The sequence below is a fragment of the Triturus cristatus genome, chromosome 3_2, assembly GCF_964204655.1.
Source record: "Triturus cristatus chromosome 3_2, aTriCri1.1, whole genome shotgun sequence".
NCBI classification, from domain to species: domain Eukaryota; kingdom Metazoa; phylum Chordata; class Amphibia; order Caudata; family Salamandridae; genus Triturus; species Triturus cristatus.
The window spans coordinates 814,971,411-814,990,952 of NC_140584.1; the positions used below are offsets into that span (position 1 = coordinate 814,971,411).

Sequence of the window (19,542 nt, forward strand, 5' to 3'; positions counted from 1 at the left end):
AAATTAGACTGTTATTTGAATTCAACCGTTGAATGTCTTCCGACTCCTTTTTTTCTTTCTTTTTTCTCCAATACGTAGTCTGTGTTCTTTCGGGGGCCTATGTTTAAAGTAGTTTGTAATTTGAATAGTGATGCCCTAAGTGCGATGGGTATGCCCAGACGTGGGTCCTGTGCTCATTCTGCCTCTGGAAACAGCTACTCCCGACTGAAGAGGCCCAATGGGGCCGAAACTGGTATTGGGTTGCTTGTGTACCGGTTCAGAGAGGACCTGTCTTGGCAGTTTGGTCTGGAATGTTACTATTGACTGGGTCTAATTTGAATTGGCATGGTGGGCAAAAGGAGTATGGATTGTGAAGTAGCTCAGAGTAATTAACAGTGACAGAGATTAATTCAAGTACCCATCTGTCCTTTTTGAAAATAAGTTTCAATGTAATGCGAAGTTAAGCATTGCAATATGGTGTAACCATGATCATAGAGCAAGAAGAAAATTACTTATTGAAATGTTGTCTAAGACCGAACAGTTGTGCGTTTACAAATGCTGAAACATTCTTAAATAATATAACTTTTGACAATCCTATAAAGACCTATTGCTTAATGCCTAATGTAAAGTGTTAATACAAAGCTGCACCATGACATCCTCTTTAAATTGGACAGTATGTTCTCCAGTATTTGGGGTGTCTTTCATAGATTCACATGCCTGAATCATTCCCCGTCGTCTTAGTGGGAGTCCCACGGTACATAAAAAAGCAATAATCATGCATAAAATAACCAAAAAACTTTGGTATCCTGAAACCAGGAAGTAAAGTAGCCTAAGCTACAAGGAAAAAGACTTCCACACCTATGACTATCATATCATGCAGCCAATCAGGCGACAGCACCCACCAGAATGTTCTCCTCAGAAGCTCAGGCTCTCAGATTTTCTAGTGCACGTCGTGTGAAGGGAGTCTCCCTGAGCTCTGCTCAGTACTTCAGTTTTTTGCTGATTTTTGCTTACTTCAAGATGTCAACTTCTAAGGGGTCTCTCTTTAGGCCTTGCGAGTCCTGTGGAAAGCTCCGGCTATTCTCTGAAGATCCTCACCAGCGATCCAGTGTATCTACTGCCTCTATCCGGAACATGAGGTGAGGGATTGTGATATCTGCAGGACCTTCCCTCAGAAAACCCTCAGGGATAGAGAAGGGCGCCTACTTCTGTGGCTACAGAAGATTAAGGACAAGGATAACCCTTTATCTGAGGTAGAAAGTGCAGCCTCTGGGTCCTCTGTATTCTCCAGAAAGAGGATAGCTGAAGAAGAATTATCTTCTCCTGGGGCGAAGGTGTTTAGGAAAGTTCAGCCTGCTAAGGGCTCTGGCCAGTCTTCTTGTACTTCTTCAAAGAAGGCTTCTCCACCTTCTAAATCCAAGCCTGCTACGCCCCAAGGAAATCAGGAAAGTCTCTGGCACCTAAAAGATTTCCTAACAAAGATTTACCTCAGTTAAGAAATGCCGTAGTCGGCGTCGTCGTCGACGATTATCGTCGTCGACGCTACATCAACGTCGACGGTTACATTCTCGTCTCCGAGACCGAAGATGATTATGACGTCGGCTTCGTCTCCGTCGACACTGTTCTCCGTGGCTGCCAGAACCATCTCGTCGACGAAGGAGGTGTCCTCTCTCGCCTCCGCTCCGTCGACGGTAAGGATAAAGAAGATCTCGTCAACGACTGCTGCGTCGACGCCCACCTAGTCGATGAAGACTTCCTCGTCGATGAAGACTGACTCGTCGACGACAAAACTTTCCTCGTCGACGACAAAACTTTCCTCGTCGACGAAGGTTGCCTTGTCGACTGCTAACATCTTGTCGCCGAAAGTTGCCTCGTCGTCGAAGACTGCTTCCTCATCATCGCACATCTTATTGCCGCCACCTATCTTCCTGCACAGATTTGCAGGTTTGGACTGCAACATCAGCGTCGGCTTCATCCATTCAGCCTTCGACAGCGGCTTCTCTTCTGCAACGTCGTGGCTCCTCTTTGGAAGCCCTATCACCATTGAAGCTGCTGGAACAGCTCTTAGATTCTGAGGAGGAGGATGAGGAGGACGAATCTGGAGAAGATGACAGATTCTGCACTGCAAGGAGTCCATCAGAACTGTTTATTAAATATCAGGATGACGACCAGGAGGAATATCCAGGTACTGAGCCTCAACCTCCACCTCCTGTCTCAGTTCCATCAGCACAAATGCCTTTAGAACTACTGAACAATTTACAGTATATGTTGCAGGACTATTATCGGCGCTTTCCTCCTTTTGTAATCGTCAAAGTCTCTTCCATCGACGCCTATGCCAAGGGTTCCCATACCCTCCTTCCAATCTCCAAGACCACCTTCTCCACTGCCATTTCGTCATTCCCATGACGCAAATACAACTGATGATGACAGGGAAGAGGGAGAGGTGGATGACTATTCAGTGCTGTCTGAGTGGGACGAATATCAAATCCAAACTCCGTCACCGACCGCTCCGGCCCCCGTGGACTCTCCTCCGGTGGATATCGGAGGTTTTCATCTCCTTATGGAGAGGGCAACAAAGAGATTTCTTATTCCAATGGAAGCAAAGAAAGATGACTGCTTTCTTTATGATTTTAAGGACCAACCGAGAAAACCGATCAGAACAATTCCAATAATAGATTTTATCTGGAAAGAAGGCTTAAAAATCATGGCGACACCAAATTCTCTCCCAGCAGTCTTGCCTCGGTTGGACAAAAAATATAAGGCACCAAGCGACTCACCGGCATGTCTCATCGGCCAGCCTAAAGCCGACTCTGTCATCGCCCAAGCGGCGCAAAGACGGGCCAGGAACCCCTCGTCTCCTATATCAGCTCCACCTGATAGGGATGGCAGACGATTGGACGCAATTGGAAAAACGGTCTCAACAATGGCTGCGACGACGGTTCGGGCTGCAAACTCCCTAGCCATATTAGGGAGATACGATCGTCAAATGTGGTCCGACGTCTCCCCGTACATTAATATGCTGCCGGAGCCTTTAAAGTCCAAGGGGGAATATACCTCGGCTGAAATCATAGACACAGCCGTGGATGTGGCATCCACTGGATTTAGACAATTGGCGGGTGCAGCAGTATTGAGGAGGCAAGGTTGGCTAAAATCAACATCTTTCCGTCAAGAGGTCCAAACAAAGATCATCGATATGCCATTAGACGGAGAGTCTCTGTTCGGACAACATGTTGATGAGGCCCTTCAGGCTATTAAAAAAGATAGAGATGGCGAGGTCTCTTGGTAGCCTGCAGTTTCGAAAGTCGTCTTTCCGTGGTGCCAAAGGACGTGGATCCTTCACCAACAGGGAAGGATATAATCAACAACGTTCTTATCAATCCACCCAAACTAATCAAAGATTCCAACACTACAGGCAGCAATCTTATGGACAGCGAAGTAATTCCTATTCGCAGTCAAGAAAGAAACAAGCCTTTCGTGGACGAGAGTCCAATAAAAAACAATGAGGTCAGCCAACTGCCACCATTTCTGCCGTTGCCCCATACAAGAATTGGAGGAAGAATATCCCACTTCTATTCGAACTGGTCCAAAATTACTACAGACAAGTGGGTTTTGGATATAGTAGCCAGAGGCCATGCTCTGGAATTCACAAAGATTCCCCCAAACTCTCCTCCCAAGGGTCCACCCCCTGCTCATCTCAAAGAGCTTTTTTCTTAAATAAATCTGATGATCCGGAAGGGGGCAATCGAAAAAGTCCCTCTGTTACAAAGAGGAACAGGATTTTATTTGAGATTTTTCCTCATCCGAAAAAAGTTGGGAGAATGGCGCCCTATTCTCGACCTTCGCGCCCTCAACAAGTTCTTTAAAAAGCTGTCCTTCCGAATGTTAACACTTCAAGAAATTCTACAATTGCTTTCGGAGGGGGATCACATGGCCACCCTCGACCTCCAGGACGCTTATTTTCATGTGCCGATCCTTCCCAGACACGAAAATTTCTACGGTTCAGAGTGGCTGGCAGAGACTTTCAATTCAGAGTCCTTCCTTTTGGACTCCGTTCAGCACCCCGGGTATTTACAAAGGTGATAACGCCCGTCACCGCACACCTTCGCCTGCACGGCATTCAAATTTTCCCGTACTGAGACGACTGCCTTATCAAGGCGAATTCTGTCAAAACAACATCCGAACATGTTCAGAAGTGCCTGCTTCTTTTCCAGTCTCTGGGTCTTTCCATAAATTTCAAAAAGTCTCACCTGACTCCATCGCAAAAAAAGACTTTTCTAGGAGCAACTATGGACACAAAACTGACCCTCGCCTTGGTCTCAAAAGAAAGTCAAGTCAAGATCTGCAACCTCGCGCGCTCATTGCTGTCAAAAGAGTGCGTTTCAGTCCGTTTGTACAAGTCCTTCCTGGGAATGATTTCTTCCTGCATTCCTCCGATTCCCAACTACCGTTGCAGAATGAGGCCATTGTAGGAGGAGCTCAACCTTCAATGGCTCCAGATTTCATGATCGTTCGAGGACATCGTTCGCATCACTCTTCGGATGCAGGAAGCCTTTCATTGGTGGAGCAAGATAAAGAACTTGAAGGAAGGATGTGCATTTCTAGTCGAAATGCCAGATTTTACCATAACCACAGATGCTTCCCTCGAAGGATGGGGGGGCGCACCTTCAGGGGATGACCGTCAACGGCAGGTGGACTCTGGAACAAAAAAGGTGGCATATCAACCTTCTAGAGTTACGAGCCATATTCTTGGCTCTAAAATCCTTTCGAACCATCATCAAAGGAACATCCATACTAATACGAATGGACAATACGACAAGTATGCATTACTTGAACAAACAAGGCGGGACAAAGATAGCCCTGTTATCTCGGCAAGCTCAAGAGATTTTGGGATTGGGCGATTTGTCACAAAATCAGCCTCAAAGCCATTCATGTCCCAGGAGTCACCAATGTTCTGGCGGATTCCCTCCGCAGATCCACAACATCAAACCAGGGGTGGGAACTGCACCAACCATCCCTAAACAGGGTGTTTTTAAGAATGGGGGCATCCCGATCTAGACCTCTTTGCAACCAGCCAGAACCGCAAATGCCCATTCTTTGCAAGTTGGGTTCCCCACAAAGAATCGCTCGGAAATGCGCTTTTGATGAGTTGGTCGCAAATATATGCCTACGCTTTTCCACCGATTCCGTTGGTTCCGCGAGTTCTACGCAAGATCAAGAAACAACCTTGCCGCATGATACTCATTGCTCCCAGATGGCCTTGTCAGTACTGGTTTACGGAACCTCTCCTCTCAGAGTGCGAGCCCATCCAGTTCTGGCCAATTCAGAACCTTCTGACCCTCCAGAACGGACAAATTTGTCATCCGGACCCAGCATCGCTGGGATTAGCGGCATGGCTCCTCAACACCTTGAATTTGCACACCTAGATATTCCTCCAGACTGTCAGGAGGTTTTAGCTAATGCTCGAGCACCTGCTACGATTAAAACTTACAAACTGAAATGGAAGAGGTTTTGCATGTGGTGTCAGTCTGCCAATATCCACCCTATTCAGGAAAGACCAGAACAAATTCTACCATTCTTTCTACAATTGGCGAAGTCTGGCCTCTCCCATTCTACTTTAAAGGTTTTCTTGGAGGCAATTTCAAGATTTCGGCAGGATGGTGTTAAATCTCTTTATTCAAATAGTCATTCAACAATTCTTTAAGGGGTTGTTCCGGATGTTCCCCCCCCCCTATCCGACGTCCACCTCCTTCTTGGCACCTTAATATAGTGCTTACACAACTAATGCGGCACCCTTTCGAACCTATTCACAAGGTGGATTTACAGTTCCTTTCTTGGAAGGTTTCCTTGTTACTAGCTTTAACATCAACCAGAAGAGTTAGTGACCTCCAAGCATTCACTATTCATCCACCTTTTCTACAATTTACATCCAAATCTGTAGTGCTGCGCACTAACCCAAAATTCATGCCAAAAGTCCCGGCGGATTTCCACCTTAATGAACCTATAATTTTAAATACTTTTTTCCCAAATCCGCTCTCAACTGCAGAAAGGGCTTTGCATTCCCTTGACATCAAAAGATGTCTCAAGTTCTACTTACAACGGACCGCAGCAATACGCAAATCAGACCAACTCTTTGTGGCATATGGCAAACCACGCCAAGGACATTTTGGTCTCAAAACCAACCATTGCTCGCTGGATCTCTGCTGCAATTTGCTTGTGCCATGATCAAGCGGGAAGACCATTACAAGCGACCCCAAGAGCGCACTCTACAAGAGCAATCTCGTCATCCACAGCTTTTTACCGGTGTGCCTCTTCACCAGATCTGTAAAGCAGCAACATGGTCCAACAGACACACGTTTACCAGACACTACTGTTTGGAAGCAGCAAGCGATGCAGATGCATCAGTGGGACAAGCTGTTCTGCGAAATCTTTTCAAATAAGGTGAGCCTCTGTTCTCCCTCCTCCACTATGCTTTTCCATAAGACGTTTTTCCTTACTGTTTCTATCTTGAAATTGTTCTACATATGTTGAAGCACACATGTATTTCTCTATAGTTATACAGTTTGATAATGTATATTGTCTATGATACAAAAGCAGCGTCTTATGAGCATGATGTTACGTACTGCTATCTACTCTGATTCAGGCATGTGAATCTATGAAAGACACCCCAAATACTGGAGAAGAACAATAGTTATTTACCTGTAATCTGTGGTTCTCCAGTATTGATGTCTTTCATAGATTCACATGCAACCCGCCCACCTCCCCTCAGAGGCTTTTAGGCTATTATGTCTTTGTTCACTCCTGTGGGAGAAAATCTGAGAGCCTGAGCCTCTGAGGAGAACACTCTGGTGGGTGCTGTCGCCTGATTGGCTGCAGTTTGGACTGTATATAATGACTGTGACAGTCATAGGTGTGGAAGTCTTTTTCTTGTAGCTTAGGCTACTTTACTTCCTGGTTTCAGGTTGCCAAAGTTTTTTGGTTATTTTATGCATGATTATTGCTATTTTATGTACCGTGGGACTCTCACTCCGACGACGGGGAATGATTCAGGCATGTGAATCTATGAAAGACACCAGTACTGGAGAACCACAGATTACAGGTAAGTAACTATTGTTCTTCTTCCTGATTCTGTGGTCATGCATACTGCTTGAAAAAGATTCTTCAATAAAGGGGTAATGAAATGGCCATGCTGTGCTGAAATCAAACGCCTTGTTGGGGACGGTGAGTATACTGGCAACGGGCTTTGTAACCTTGTGTGTATTGCAAATTCACAAGCACTCCTCAACGGTGTGACCGCATTCAGTGGGAGGAGATAGAAGAGACCTCCAATACCTTCCTTAAAATAAATAGGGACAAGAGGAAATTATCATTAAGGGCAACATTGCTGGCGTTTACTGCTGTCTGTGAAGAATACAGAGTACCAGTGCTTGTCCTTTTCAGGTGGAAGACTGTAAGAATAAGATTGAGAATGTATAGAAACATAATTAGAAGATTTGTTAAGAGAGCGGATGAAACAAAAACAGAGGCACATTAATTATGAAACTCGCAAAGGGGCTTCGGAAGTAAAGGTTGCTGAGAGGAAGCAACCAGTGCCAGACACAAAATGCGCTAAAAGTGAATTAACACGCACATTTTGAAACATATGTCGTTGTGTTGATAGGGATGTTAGTTTACGGAGTTTTGAACCCCATTAAAACAGGGTCGTCATTTGGGCATGAGAAGATAAAGCTAAAGCAATCTGTTCTACAAAAACTGAATGCATTGTAATTAGTAAAAACACTCAAACATCAAAAGGGAAACTAGGGGGATTCCATGGTACAAAGACTTAAAGATTTAAACAGAATAATTTTGACAGCAGAATGCGAGTCAGTCAATCCCAAACATGTTAAGAATAAAAACATACACAGACTATGGCAAAAAGTGCACAATGAATAAGGTGTAGATAGTACAGATGGGGAGAAATTGGTGAAGAGAGGTGCTACACTTATAAGGCAATCCTCTCCGCCGTCTTAAAATGTTCTGAAAAGAGTTAAAAGGAAATCCTCTCAGAGTTAATTTGTAATGATATGTCTGGAAGTTACTCATATAGCAATGATTAATATTTATCATGCAATATCAAGGGAAGTGAAAAAATCAGGATGATGGATAAGGAAATCTGTTGGACCCGGACCCGGCCCTTTTTGCAGGGTGCCTGCAGCACTGATTGTGCCACCCACATGAGTATCCTTGTAAACATATCTCAGGCCTGCCACTTCAGTGTCTGTGTGTGCAGTTTAAAACTGCCATTTTGACCTGGTAAGTGCACCCAATTGCCATGGCCAAAACTTCCCTTTTATTCACCAAAGCGTGGTTCCTGCTTGCTGCATCGACCATAGCCTTTACCGCAGGCCCTAACTTGCAGTGGCAGCACGTCAGAAAAATCGCAGCTGCCTGAGACTCGAGCACCGCATCACTGGCTCCAACTCCGATGCAGTGCCTGCTTCGCCACTGTGGAATCGATGGAGCGCCTGCTTCACCGTTGGTGAATCGATGCAGCATGTCTGGATTTTTGACGCATCGTCCATGGGTGCTGATTTTTCATCAGCACTGCACCGTAGTAAGGAACCGAGGCCGCATGTCTGGAAACCGATGCATTACTCACCTGCCAGAAGGAGCTGGCGCCTCACCTCCCCTGCCTAGCAGTAAGGAATGACTCCTCATTTTGCTTTTCTGGCACCTCACCCCTCCCGTGCCTTGCCTCGTCTTTGATTTTTTTTTCTTCTTCTTTTTATTAAGTACAAACTTAAAATATTCACAGACAGTGGTATGCATACATTGCAGCCCTATGACATCAAGTGCATGTATTGAAATAGCAGATGGTTAATCATTCAAACAGTTCAGACGAATAGGTGTTTTTCCTTTGACAGTTCCATTTCTACAGAAGGGGATATACATAAATCTCCACGATGCGCATTCCCTCGTCTTTGATTTCAACTCATCTAAGGTACTTTGTCCTATAAAACGCATCTATTGATTTCTATAGATTAAACTTGCTTAATCATTAAAAAATGATATTTTGACTTGTGCATGATACATATTTGACATTTTGGTCTTGTTTTATTGAGATAAATATTTGCTATTTTTCTAGAGATTGAGAGAGAGAAAGATCGAGAGAGAGAGAGAGAGAGAGAGAGAGAGAGAGAGAGAGAGAAAAAAAGCAGCTGGGTGACTCCCTTACCCTGAGTAGAGTGAAGGTCCCTACTTGGACTGGGTGCAAACAACTGCCAACTAGAGACCCCATTTCTAACAATCATTTGTGTATGAGAAGTTAATTATGGAAGGATGGGAAACATTACTTTGTGGTACATGTTAGTTTAATCACTTTAAAATGGAGAAGGGCATCTAAAATCAAATCACTGCAATTATTTCAGAGAGGGGAGGTAAGGAATTAGAAGTCTAATAGTCCTACTTGAGCAAAAGGATCATATGTGAGGAGCTACGCTAAGACATCAATGTTCTCCAGGTGTGGGATGCAAATACCACGATGGAGACAATTTTTAAAGAGGGCGGGCATTGCATGCCTGGCTATGCATTTCTGGGTTGGCGTACAACAATGCTTGTTGAATGTACCATTTGATAGAACCTATTTACTTGGCCCATATGTGGATAAAGCCTATGACACAATGATGCAACCAAATCCATGGATGACCTTCTGCAGCGGCGTTCATTCTAACGACCTCAAAAAGCATTCCATTGTACTGCTCCAGTTAGGCAGTCCTGTCAAGGTATTCCGATCTTTCCAATAACTGTCACAAAAAAGGTCCCAGGGTGGAGTCTGGGACGCCATTAAGCAGAATGTTTATCACGGTCCAGATGCAAGAGTAAGGGAGCTTGAAAGCAGTTTTGAAGTTGCTTTCTTGACAAAATGTTTACACTGTCTTTAGAATAAAGAGCTGATACCAGGCTGTCTTTGTGTCTTTTGGCATTGTGTTCTTCTTTTTTTTTTCTTGGGGGGGAGGTTTGTGTTCATTCGGTGAAAAATGGGGTTTCAGGCTGCCACGGGTCATTTAGTTGAGCCAAGTTTCTACTTTTTCTTGTTCTTGACCTTTAACAGGAACGCTACCCCTGTTGAGCTTCAGGTGTGCTGTACATCCAGGCCTGGATGATGTTCAGCTATTGTTTGATGCATTAGATGTCTGAAGCAGAGGAGACTCTCAAGTTGAATTGTGTAGCATTAGGATATTGGTGAATCCTGATGCTGTTATCTGTGAGTTGAGCACTAAGCAGGTCCATGTAGAGGTTGACCTAGAGGTGCCCATGTTGACAAACTGGTGCACATTTGAAAGGTAGGATTAGAATGAGTGAAGGTCATTGGCAGTGAATCCCATTTGAGACTCCGGGCGTGGATGAGGGGGAGATGGTCGACTTTGTCGAAAATGGCTGAGAGATCCTGCAATATCTGGAGGCTGTGGACATCTTCATCTTTGGGCTAGAGAGCATAGTCTGCCATATTGTAAAGCAGCGTTTTCCGCTTTATTGTGTGATATGAATTTAGACTGGTATTTGTGAAGGAGATGGCTAGCATTGAAGTGATCTTGAGGTTCAACATACTGCTTTTTCAATAAACTTGCCAATTTAATGGTGGGTGGTCGATGGGCTGGCAGTTGGTGAGGTCCTGTGGGTCTAGTGTGCTTGCTTTTTTTTTTTGCTTTGTTTATTTAGGAATGAGAGGATCTGGTCTGCCATGAGAGATTCTTGGAAGTTTCCTTGCATGAGGAAGGTATTGACAGAGATAAGGGTAAACTGGACCCTGCAGAGGTCTTTGATGAAGGATGAGAGTAAGACATCTTCATAAAAAGTAACTTTGTGAGAGTTGAGCATTTCAGCGAGCTCTTACAGAGATGGGGCTTTGAAATCTGACCATTGTGGTATTCTTAAAACAAGCATTGGCATAGCCAATAGGTCTCGCCTTTAGGACCTTATAATTGTTTAGCCATGCAACAGTTAATGTTGTTGCACCAAGGATATTGTGCTGGATAAACACTTATAAGGTCCCCAAGGCGAGACCTATTGGCTACGCCAATGCTTGTTAGTTTTAATATGCATCACAGGAAAACATGATTTCAATTGGAAAGCTGAAAAAACTTCGTAAATAAAAAGAAAAGCAAGCCCAAAAGGATAAAAACTGGGTTGGCATCCACACTGCAGTAAAAAGTGGAAATAGCAAGGCATTCTGGTACATAGTAGCCATACAAATGGGGATAAGAATGTCAATCCAGGCGTCGCCAGTCAAATCATCTGAATGGGAAAAACATATTCTAAAATTATATAAATCAAACAATCAAATACAAGCCTTACTTAGCCAGTCCCCCGGACAAAAAGACCAATCAAACAGAACATACTAGCTACTTCATCTACGCAGATCGCCACCTTCATTAACACCGCCAGACCATCAGCAGCAATGGACCCAGACAACATCCCGATCAAAGTCCTTCAATCAGACCCTAAAGGCTGGAGTACATTTTTAACCCCTCTTTCAAATCTGTTTTGGCACCGGGAACATACCAAAATCTTGGCGAAGTAGTATTGTGGCCCCCCCTTTTGAAAAAAGGTTCTAGATTGAATCCAACTAATTACAAATTGCTCTCCTTAACCCCACTGGTAAGATCTTTGCAGCATGTGTATTGGACCATTTAAAAGGATGCGCATTCTCGAACAATGTGATTCCTGCGACACAGGCCGGCTTCCGCCCGAAACACTCAGTCACAGTTAACATCGCTATCCTTCAGACTGTCCTTGATAAGTACATAGTCCTAAAATCACAAATAGTCTATTGTGCATTTATTGACTTTTCAACCGCGTTTGACAGCATAGATAGACCAAGGCTATGGAAAAAGCTAGAGTCTCTAGGGATACCCGATGATCTCCTGACAATAATCATATCTCTGCACACAGCAACATGGTGTAGAGTCAAAATGGGGGGAGAAAGGGGCCTAACTAGTCCAATCCCCACGATGAATGGTCAGAAACAAGGTTGCCTCCTTGCTCCTTAGTTATTTTCCATCTATATAAGTGACCTACCTGGGTACTTCTCCCAAATTAGTAATTTTCCCCTTAAGCTAGTGCAAAGTGAAATCCACAAACTAATGTACGCGGACGATATTGTTTTGTGTTCGACCGTACCCCTATTGGCCTACAAAGAAATTTTGTCGAATTACATAGATACTCAAAAGAGAATTTTCTTGTCCCTAATATCTCCCAAACTAAAATTCTACCTTTTAGAGGAAGAAGGAAATTTTCGCATTTTACCTGGTCACTGGGAGTTAAGCCGATGGAGATAGTTAAAGAATACGTTTATTTGGGCCGAATGTTTTCATATAACCTTGGGTGAAAGGCAGAGTCCCATGTCGGGGCATTACAGAGATTCTGTTGTTCAACTGGGAATAGGCATTTTAATTCCATGCTGGAGGTTTACAGCATGAAAATTCCACCTATCTTGTCTTATGCCTTGGAATAGATACAGATTAAAACCTGGTGACCAATAAAAGTGAAAGAAGGGATTATCCTTCAAAAACTGCTGAAAGTCACCCAATTGGTCCCCGTAGAAGCCTTACGCCTCAAGCTATCCTTAACAAGTATGGACACTCTAGCGATTTCTAATATTATACGGTGGGCCTTTAATCTTCTACATGCAACCCCTGCCTCCTTAAGACATATATTAAAACTAGAGACTTTTGGAGAACATTCGTCACTGCACACTTTTAATAAGAATCTCAAAATAGCCCTTGAAGGACCTCAATGCACTGTTGCCCTTTTGCATGCTTGGTTTCCAGGTACATCTGAAGATATTTTTAAAACGCACAACATCAAGAATAAGCTTGGCACTAGATAGCGAGCACTGCACACAATTAAAGCACTTCAAAAAGTTTGCAGAGAATTGAGTATATAAAACTCCTGCACGTTATCTACAGGTCTGTTTCTTTTGAGGTTAGGAATTCTTCTGGTAAAAGTTTACTCTTCCAGATGGAAGCTCCCTTTGCATTACTCGCGTATCTGTGATTTGTGCAATGGAGGAGTACAAGATCTTTTCCACGTTCTTTTTGTTAGTCCAAATCAGACCAAGGTGGAGGGACGACAATGTTTTACAAACCCTATACATTTTAAATACGTCATTCTAACTCCAGATTTAATTACGCTGTGCAAGCCTCCTAATGAATTTGTTTGTCATAACCTGGTTTACGTTTTTTAAGAGTTCCTTAGAATTGTTTTAAAAGCGCATATACTTGATAATTATAAACTTATGTCATTTTATTCATCAATTTTTTTAACTTACAATGCCTATAATGAGTTATAAAGCAACCCTAAAAGTTTAAATCCAGTTACTTCATATCATATGTTTGTATTTGTTGACCTCAGTTGAGGTCTGAATCAAATAAAAATTCCAATCGGCACAAGTTAAAGGTGCTATTGATTTTGAATTTCTTACCTGAAGACATTATTCAAGCACACATCGATGACTAAAAAATTATAAAGAATGGAAAGATAGAAAAGCATTGGCAAAGTTGTGTTGGTCCACTTGCACGGCGCTAACGTGTTAAACATGTGATCAGACAACAAGTTGCTGCTTGCAGAGCAAGAGATTAACAACACATGATGTAGGTTGTAGTGGTACGCAGCTCCATGTGAATGACAGTTGAAAAGACCAGTGGATGAAGAGGGATAACCCAAGTCTTTCTATGTATGCATCTATGTATTTATTTGTAATGTCCTTTTTTTATTACACAAGGCAGGCAAAACAACTAAAGCTGTTCCTGGGGCAAAAGGGCATTTACTAGTCTAATGGGTTGGTCTTTGTACCATGGCCATAGCAAGTATATAAACTATGCCATTTTCCTCATGCAGACACAATTGCTATAACAGCTGTAGGCAGTAACCTAACATTTTCTATTACAGCAAGAAAAAGTAAAGCCCTCTAGCAGCGGTGCAATTATCTTGAGCCCCTGCATTTGAGTTCAAATCCTAGCAGGGCAGACTTAGCCTTCCTTTCTTCTGAATGAGAAACGGAGTACCATAAAGTGGGTAATAGTAACATCTGTTTTTTAAGGTGCTTGGAAACGGCACAAAGAAATGTGACGCACTATATAAAAACACTATCTCGGTGTAGGGTTTTTAGTAAAAACAGGAAGATTGGCGCTCAGGCTAGTTCGCGTTGTCTGCTATGCTGAGTGTGTGCACGGTGTTGCCAGGTCGGGGGGAAATACCCTGTATCCCCCATAACTGTGCGAGTCAAAAACCCCACACCAACAATGAGAACACTGTCCTGGGCACACGAAATGAGGATAAAAGCAATGGTAGAAATGTCTCGTAATGTACCAATTTCTGTGGTCGACACCAGTGTATTGTTCAAAAGTATTTAATAATGCAACAACGAAAAACAACCAGCCAACACGTGTTTCGTCACATAAGGGAACTATCCTGTGACTTCTTCAGGGCTGTGTGGCAATGTAGAGTGACCAGACAGTGTTGCGAGGCCGGTGATCATTCCAACCCGGCTAGGAGGTCAAAGAGGACCAACCGGTCCACGTCACAGTTCCTCCTGGGAGGGTGGCCCAAAGAAGTGGACCCCTATGGATGGGGCTGTAAGAAAGGCAGTATAGCCCTTAATTACAAGCGGGCCTCTAAATGGTTGTACCACGCCTGGGTGTGATGTGTTGATGTGAGGGTGATAAAAAAACTAGGAAAATCAAGACGGAACCAGTGTCTTCTCTTCTCCACACTGACTCGAGCAGTACGGCTCACCCGCCCATTCACCTCCTCCAGACACTGAACGGACATAAATACTAATCCCTAGACGTACCACTCGTCCTCATTTTTTTATCACCCTTGCATCAACACGTCACACCCAGGCGTGTTACAACCATTTAGAGGTCTGCTTGTAATTAAGGGCTATACTGCCCTTCTTACAACCCAGAAGAATAGTTAGTCTGACCAGGTGTAGAAAACCAGGGTCCCCATTCTTGTCCTGATGGAAGGGCCCATGCCCAGTTTAGTGGTAGATCAGGCATGAAACATGTCAACAAATTATAGACTTTGAGGGTCTTATTCACCCTTCTGTTTAAATATATGCCACAGTAGGAGCATTTGATGCGACTTATTCGCGATAGCTGCACCTCTAGCATAGTAGATCTCAGCCAAGTATTTTGCCAAGCTAGTGGTTTGAGTTGCTTGGACTGACAAAGAGATTTTCTCCCACCAAAGAGGTCCGTCTGGAGCATGCCATCTGAGTACAAACCTGGTTTCTGGAGTAAGCAGGGGGCCCAGTGATGAAGAAAGAAGTGTGTGTGTCTGTCTCCGTCCGTCCGTCCCAGCCACTTCCAGGCACAGACAATGTCTTTGCAAACCTGTTTAGCAGACGCGATCTGCACTCACTGGAATGGGGCAGATTCCCAAGATTATCTATTTTTTACAGAGGTGCACCCCAAACAAAAACCTGCTTGCCTCTGTCCAATAACAAAAAGTGCCCATTCTTCGTATCCAGGTTACCGGACTCACAATATTAGGGGAATGCTCTGTGGCTAAGCTGCTCAGGGATACATTTACATAAGCTTTTCGGCGCCCCTCACTGATTCCTACAGTGGTATACAAAGTGTGGAAGGTGCTAATGACATTGATCTTAGTTGGTTCAACATGAGCCAGGCAAGTATGGTACTCGGGGTTGCTCAAAATGTCCTTTCTGCCAACTGCCCAAACTTGGTGATAATGCCAGCTGTTGAAGTTTATCAGCCCGGTCCAAAGTCACTTAATGTTGTGGTGTGGCTTCTGAAGGCATAGAATTAGGATATTTAAACTTACTGTGACTGTGCATTAAAGTTCTTAAGGATGCAAGTTTCCCTGCAACATGGACTTGCTATGTAGCTAAGTGGGAATGCTTTCCTCACTACTGTGAACACGTCTCTAAAGCTGCTCACAGTTATACCTTCATACACAGTGTGAAACCTTTACTCCGTAAAAAGGAAGCAGGTCTGGCATATACTTCCATTTGTGTACACTTGTCTGCAGTAGCCGATTACCTACAAAAAAGGCAGTCCATGTATCTTCAAAAAATATTAGCCATTGAAGCCGTAATATAAAGCTTGAGAGGAGTTACCCCAACTAGAGTGTGCCACATGTCTACTTGGGATCTAAATATTGTCTTAGCAAAACTTCAGGATCATCCTTTTGAGCGACTGCACTCATACTTGCTGAGCGACTGCACTCATACTTGCTGCAGGCACTTACATAGAAACTTGCTAGTTGCTTTTCTGGTAGCAGTCGTGTCCATGTGCCTGTAATGCATTCCAAACGGTATCCATGGACGACCCCTTGGGCAAAGACTAAGTAGACTTGCACAAGTATCCATAGATGCTTCCAAAGATGCCATCGCCTTTTCACTTCAAACCATCGAATATCCAGCATTCTTCTCAAATTCTTTAAGCGTGGCAGAAAGGGAATTGCCTTCGTTAGATATCAAACGCGCTCTCATTTATTGATTGGACAGGACTAGACCTATGTGAAAGATAAAACGGTTGTTTCCTTTGCTCCCTCACATCTTTTTAAAGCCATTTCTAAAGGATGCATAGTCAGAAGGATTGTGCGATGCATTTTGGATTGTTCATTTGTTATGCAGGCTTAAATTGACCACTCACTGACTTGAAAGCACTCTCCAGAAAGGGACGACCACAGATATTTGCAAGGCAGCGAGCAACATGGTAATCTCCTAACTTATGCACGAAACATTACTGGTGTTGACATTCCTGCTATAAAAGCATTAATAGGTCAAACGGTTTTAAAGACATTTACTACAGTTACCTCTACTTTCTGTCCTCATCAGCCTGGCGGGGATGGGGTACGGCTTTCAAGTATGTTCACGATATGTGATCTGCTGTCACACAGTGGTGCAAACGGTAAATGTTTTTTGCATTTAGCTGTTTACAGCTTGTTGGTTTGTAGATTTACATGTGCCAGCCTTCTCCCCTGTGGTTTAAAGTTAAGGGTTTGCTAGTTTGGCTTTACTAAGCAGTTCATCATTAACTCTACACACAAAAGGAGAAAAAACTATTCCTATTTGGGGGAAAATACAATATTATATGGTGGAGTCTTTGTTCTGATACATTGTGGGTTTTCTAATCATGAGACATCTTCCAAACTGAAACTTCTGTATTGAAGTCAACAACTTGAAATATTCCAAACCCCACACAACTTGGCAGAGCAGTGAACAGCATGTGATCTACAGCATGGCATGCTACAAACTGTTAGTTACAGGTAAGCATCAATTTCCTTATTTAGCACCAGAAGCGATCGGATCAGAATTTGGAATAGTTAAATATAGTTGTGCGATATACCAGTTCTAGAATGCCCGTTGTAGCTCATGGGATCCCGATGAGAATAATAAAGAGATATATTGTGAAGAAAGCTTTAGATTGGTTTCAGGCATTATTTCGCTCTTTCTGCAGTCCCATCACGATCCACTTCCTCGCCTTAATAAGAATTTAATGCAGACCTATTTGACAGTAAAAATACGAGGTCTAAAGCTCCAAGTTAGGGTTGAAATTAACAACCAGCAATTACTGCCATAGTCCCTTGTAAACCTTTATAAAGTATAGCGAAGTTAATTGAACAACCAGCAGTATAGTTGGGACTTGATTACCGATGGAGTCCCTTCCAACCCTAAAGGCCTGCGGATTCTGCATTAGCGCTGGATACCCCATTTGGGGTAGCTGCGCGCTTTATAAATGCCTTTATTATAATTATTCTCCCAAGACCCACAGATCCCAGGAGCCTACTTTTAGCGATAATAAACAGAGAGTAAAAAAACGTAGAACGCGAAGAGAATATAAGGTTCAATTCACAAATGTGTTTTTTGCTTGCACAAGCATCATCAGGCAGCCTCAAACTGATTCTTGTTTTCTATTTACAGCTTGGGATGGAAGAGGAAGATGTCATTGAAGTTTATCAAGAACAGACGGGCGGTCACTCGAAAGTTTAAATATTCTGGGAAAATTTTGGGGTCATCCTAACTTCTCCTTCCTTCCCCCGTCCTTTCCCAAAACATTGAAATGCGATTTTATATTTTAATTATAATTCTTTTGTTATGTGTTCAACACTGAAAAGGAACTGGCAGATAGATCTATGATTCTGTTTTTATTTCCATAACTATGATCTAAATACAAGCTCTAGCTGTATACAGTCATTTGTGCTTCACTTGTGGACCATACGAGCCCTGTATCACCCTCCCTCAAGCCATCTATTTCTGATTCAAACACTCTTGTCCACCAGGAGCCATTATTGAAAAAAAGACACTTTTCTGGTATCTGGAAGTTCCTCCAACATCCGAACTACCAAAGCCTGTCATCAATTGTCTCCTGAACTCTGTATCGTTTAATTGCAGGGATATGTTGACCATATCGTTCCAGTGAAAGTAAACAGACATTGCTGTTCTTTTCAGCAACATTGTATAGTTCACCAGTAGGATAGGAGCAACGTGAAAATTGTTTTTTATGGGGGATGGCGTGTTTGGGTTTTTGTATTTCTCCCAAAAAGATGGCTGTGCTTAAAGAAAAAAATAAGCCAGTACACAATTTCTTTTCATAGAAGACCATGCTATAAGAACTGGGAAACATTTTTTTTCAATTATGGATCCCCACATGCAGCAAAAAAAAAGCGGGTAATTTCATTTGACAGTTGTAATTGTGGGCGTTTCACTTGGGTTTCAGCAAGAGAGTGTTTTTTGTCTGTACTAGCTACGTTAAAATAAAAGAAACATTTTTTAAAAGCAGTCCATTAGCATTTGTTAACTACCTTCATGGAAAATTAGTGGCAAAACCACATTTGTCGTCTACAATTCAAACTCTTTGCACTTCAGTTACGAAAACTGATTAGCACAATGTATGTGCGAGGCACTTATTATGTGAAATAATATCAGCTAAGCCTATCCTGCGTTTACACATTTATGTTTTAAATCTCAAATGCAGGGGATATTTTTTTAGGGATACATTGGGTTAGTTGTTGGTATCCAGGAGTTTTTTTCTCAACTCTTGGGGCACTTACCTCTTGTTTGGTGCATTTATGTTTGTCAATTCTAAAAACTTTCCAGCAGATACTTTTAACTATGCCCATTGAAGAGACTCTCCTGCGGGCATAAGGACATTGGAATTATTTTTTGACTCGTGGAATATACATGAATATTATTCTGTTATAAAAAGGGGGTAAGAAACCTCACCAAGTTAGTTTGACAAATTAAATATCCGGTCAAACCATATGCATGTGATTTTTATCTTGTTTGTCTGTTATTTCCTCACCTTGCAATAAAGGTCCCTTTTATATATGTTACTATGTTATCCTTACAGCGTGTTTTATATCTGACTTTGCTGAAGCAGTTTCCTTTCTTTCTTGTGGCCTTTGAGGCTAAGGGATATCATCGTGTGTATTGTTAATGAGTGAGTGCTACGTACCACCACTGTTGGAGGCAATCGGTAGCTAAAGCTATACCATCGGAAATTGTTAATGTCTGTGTAGCTCCTCCCTACTGTTATTTTCTGCGGCAGGTGC

At 42.9% G+C, this 19,542-nt stretch overlaps 1 protein-coding gene across 2 annotated transcripts in view; it reads left to right on the forward strand.

Moving 5' to 3' along the window:
- The window catches only part of SUMO1 (small ubiquitin like modifier 1), a 76,772-nt gene extending 57,449 nt beyond the window's left edge, over positions 1-19,323 (forward strand). Inside the window, exon 5 of one of the 2 annotated variants that reach the window (XM_085648970.1) lies at positions 17,912-19,323. In XM_085648970.1, the coding sequence (XP_085505096.1) occupies positions 17,912-17,980 (69 nt within the window). In that variant the 3' untranslated portion in view covers positions 17,981-19,323. Of the gene's footprint in view, positions 1-8,882; positions 8,960-17,911 lie in introns of those variants that run through there. The other variant, XM_085648971.1, reaches the window with a different exon arrangement.
- The last annotated feature ends 219 nt before the right edge of the window (positions 19,324-19,542 follow it).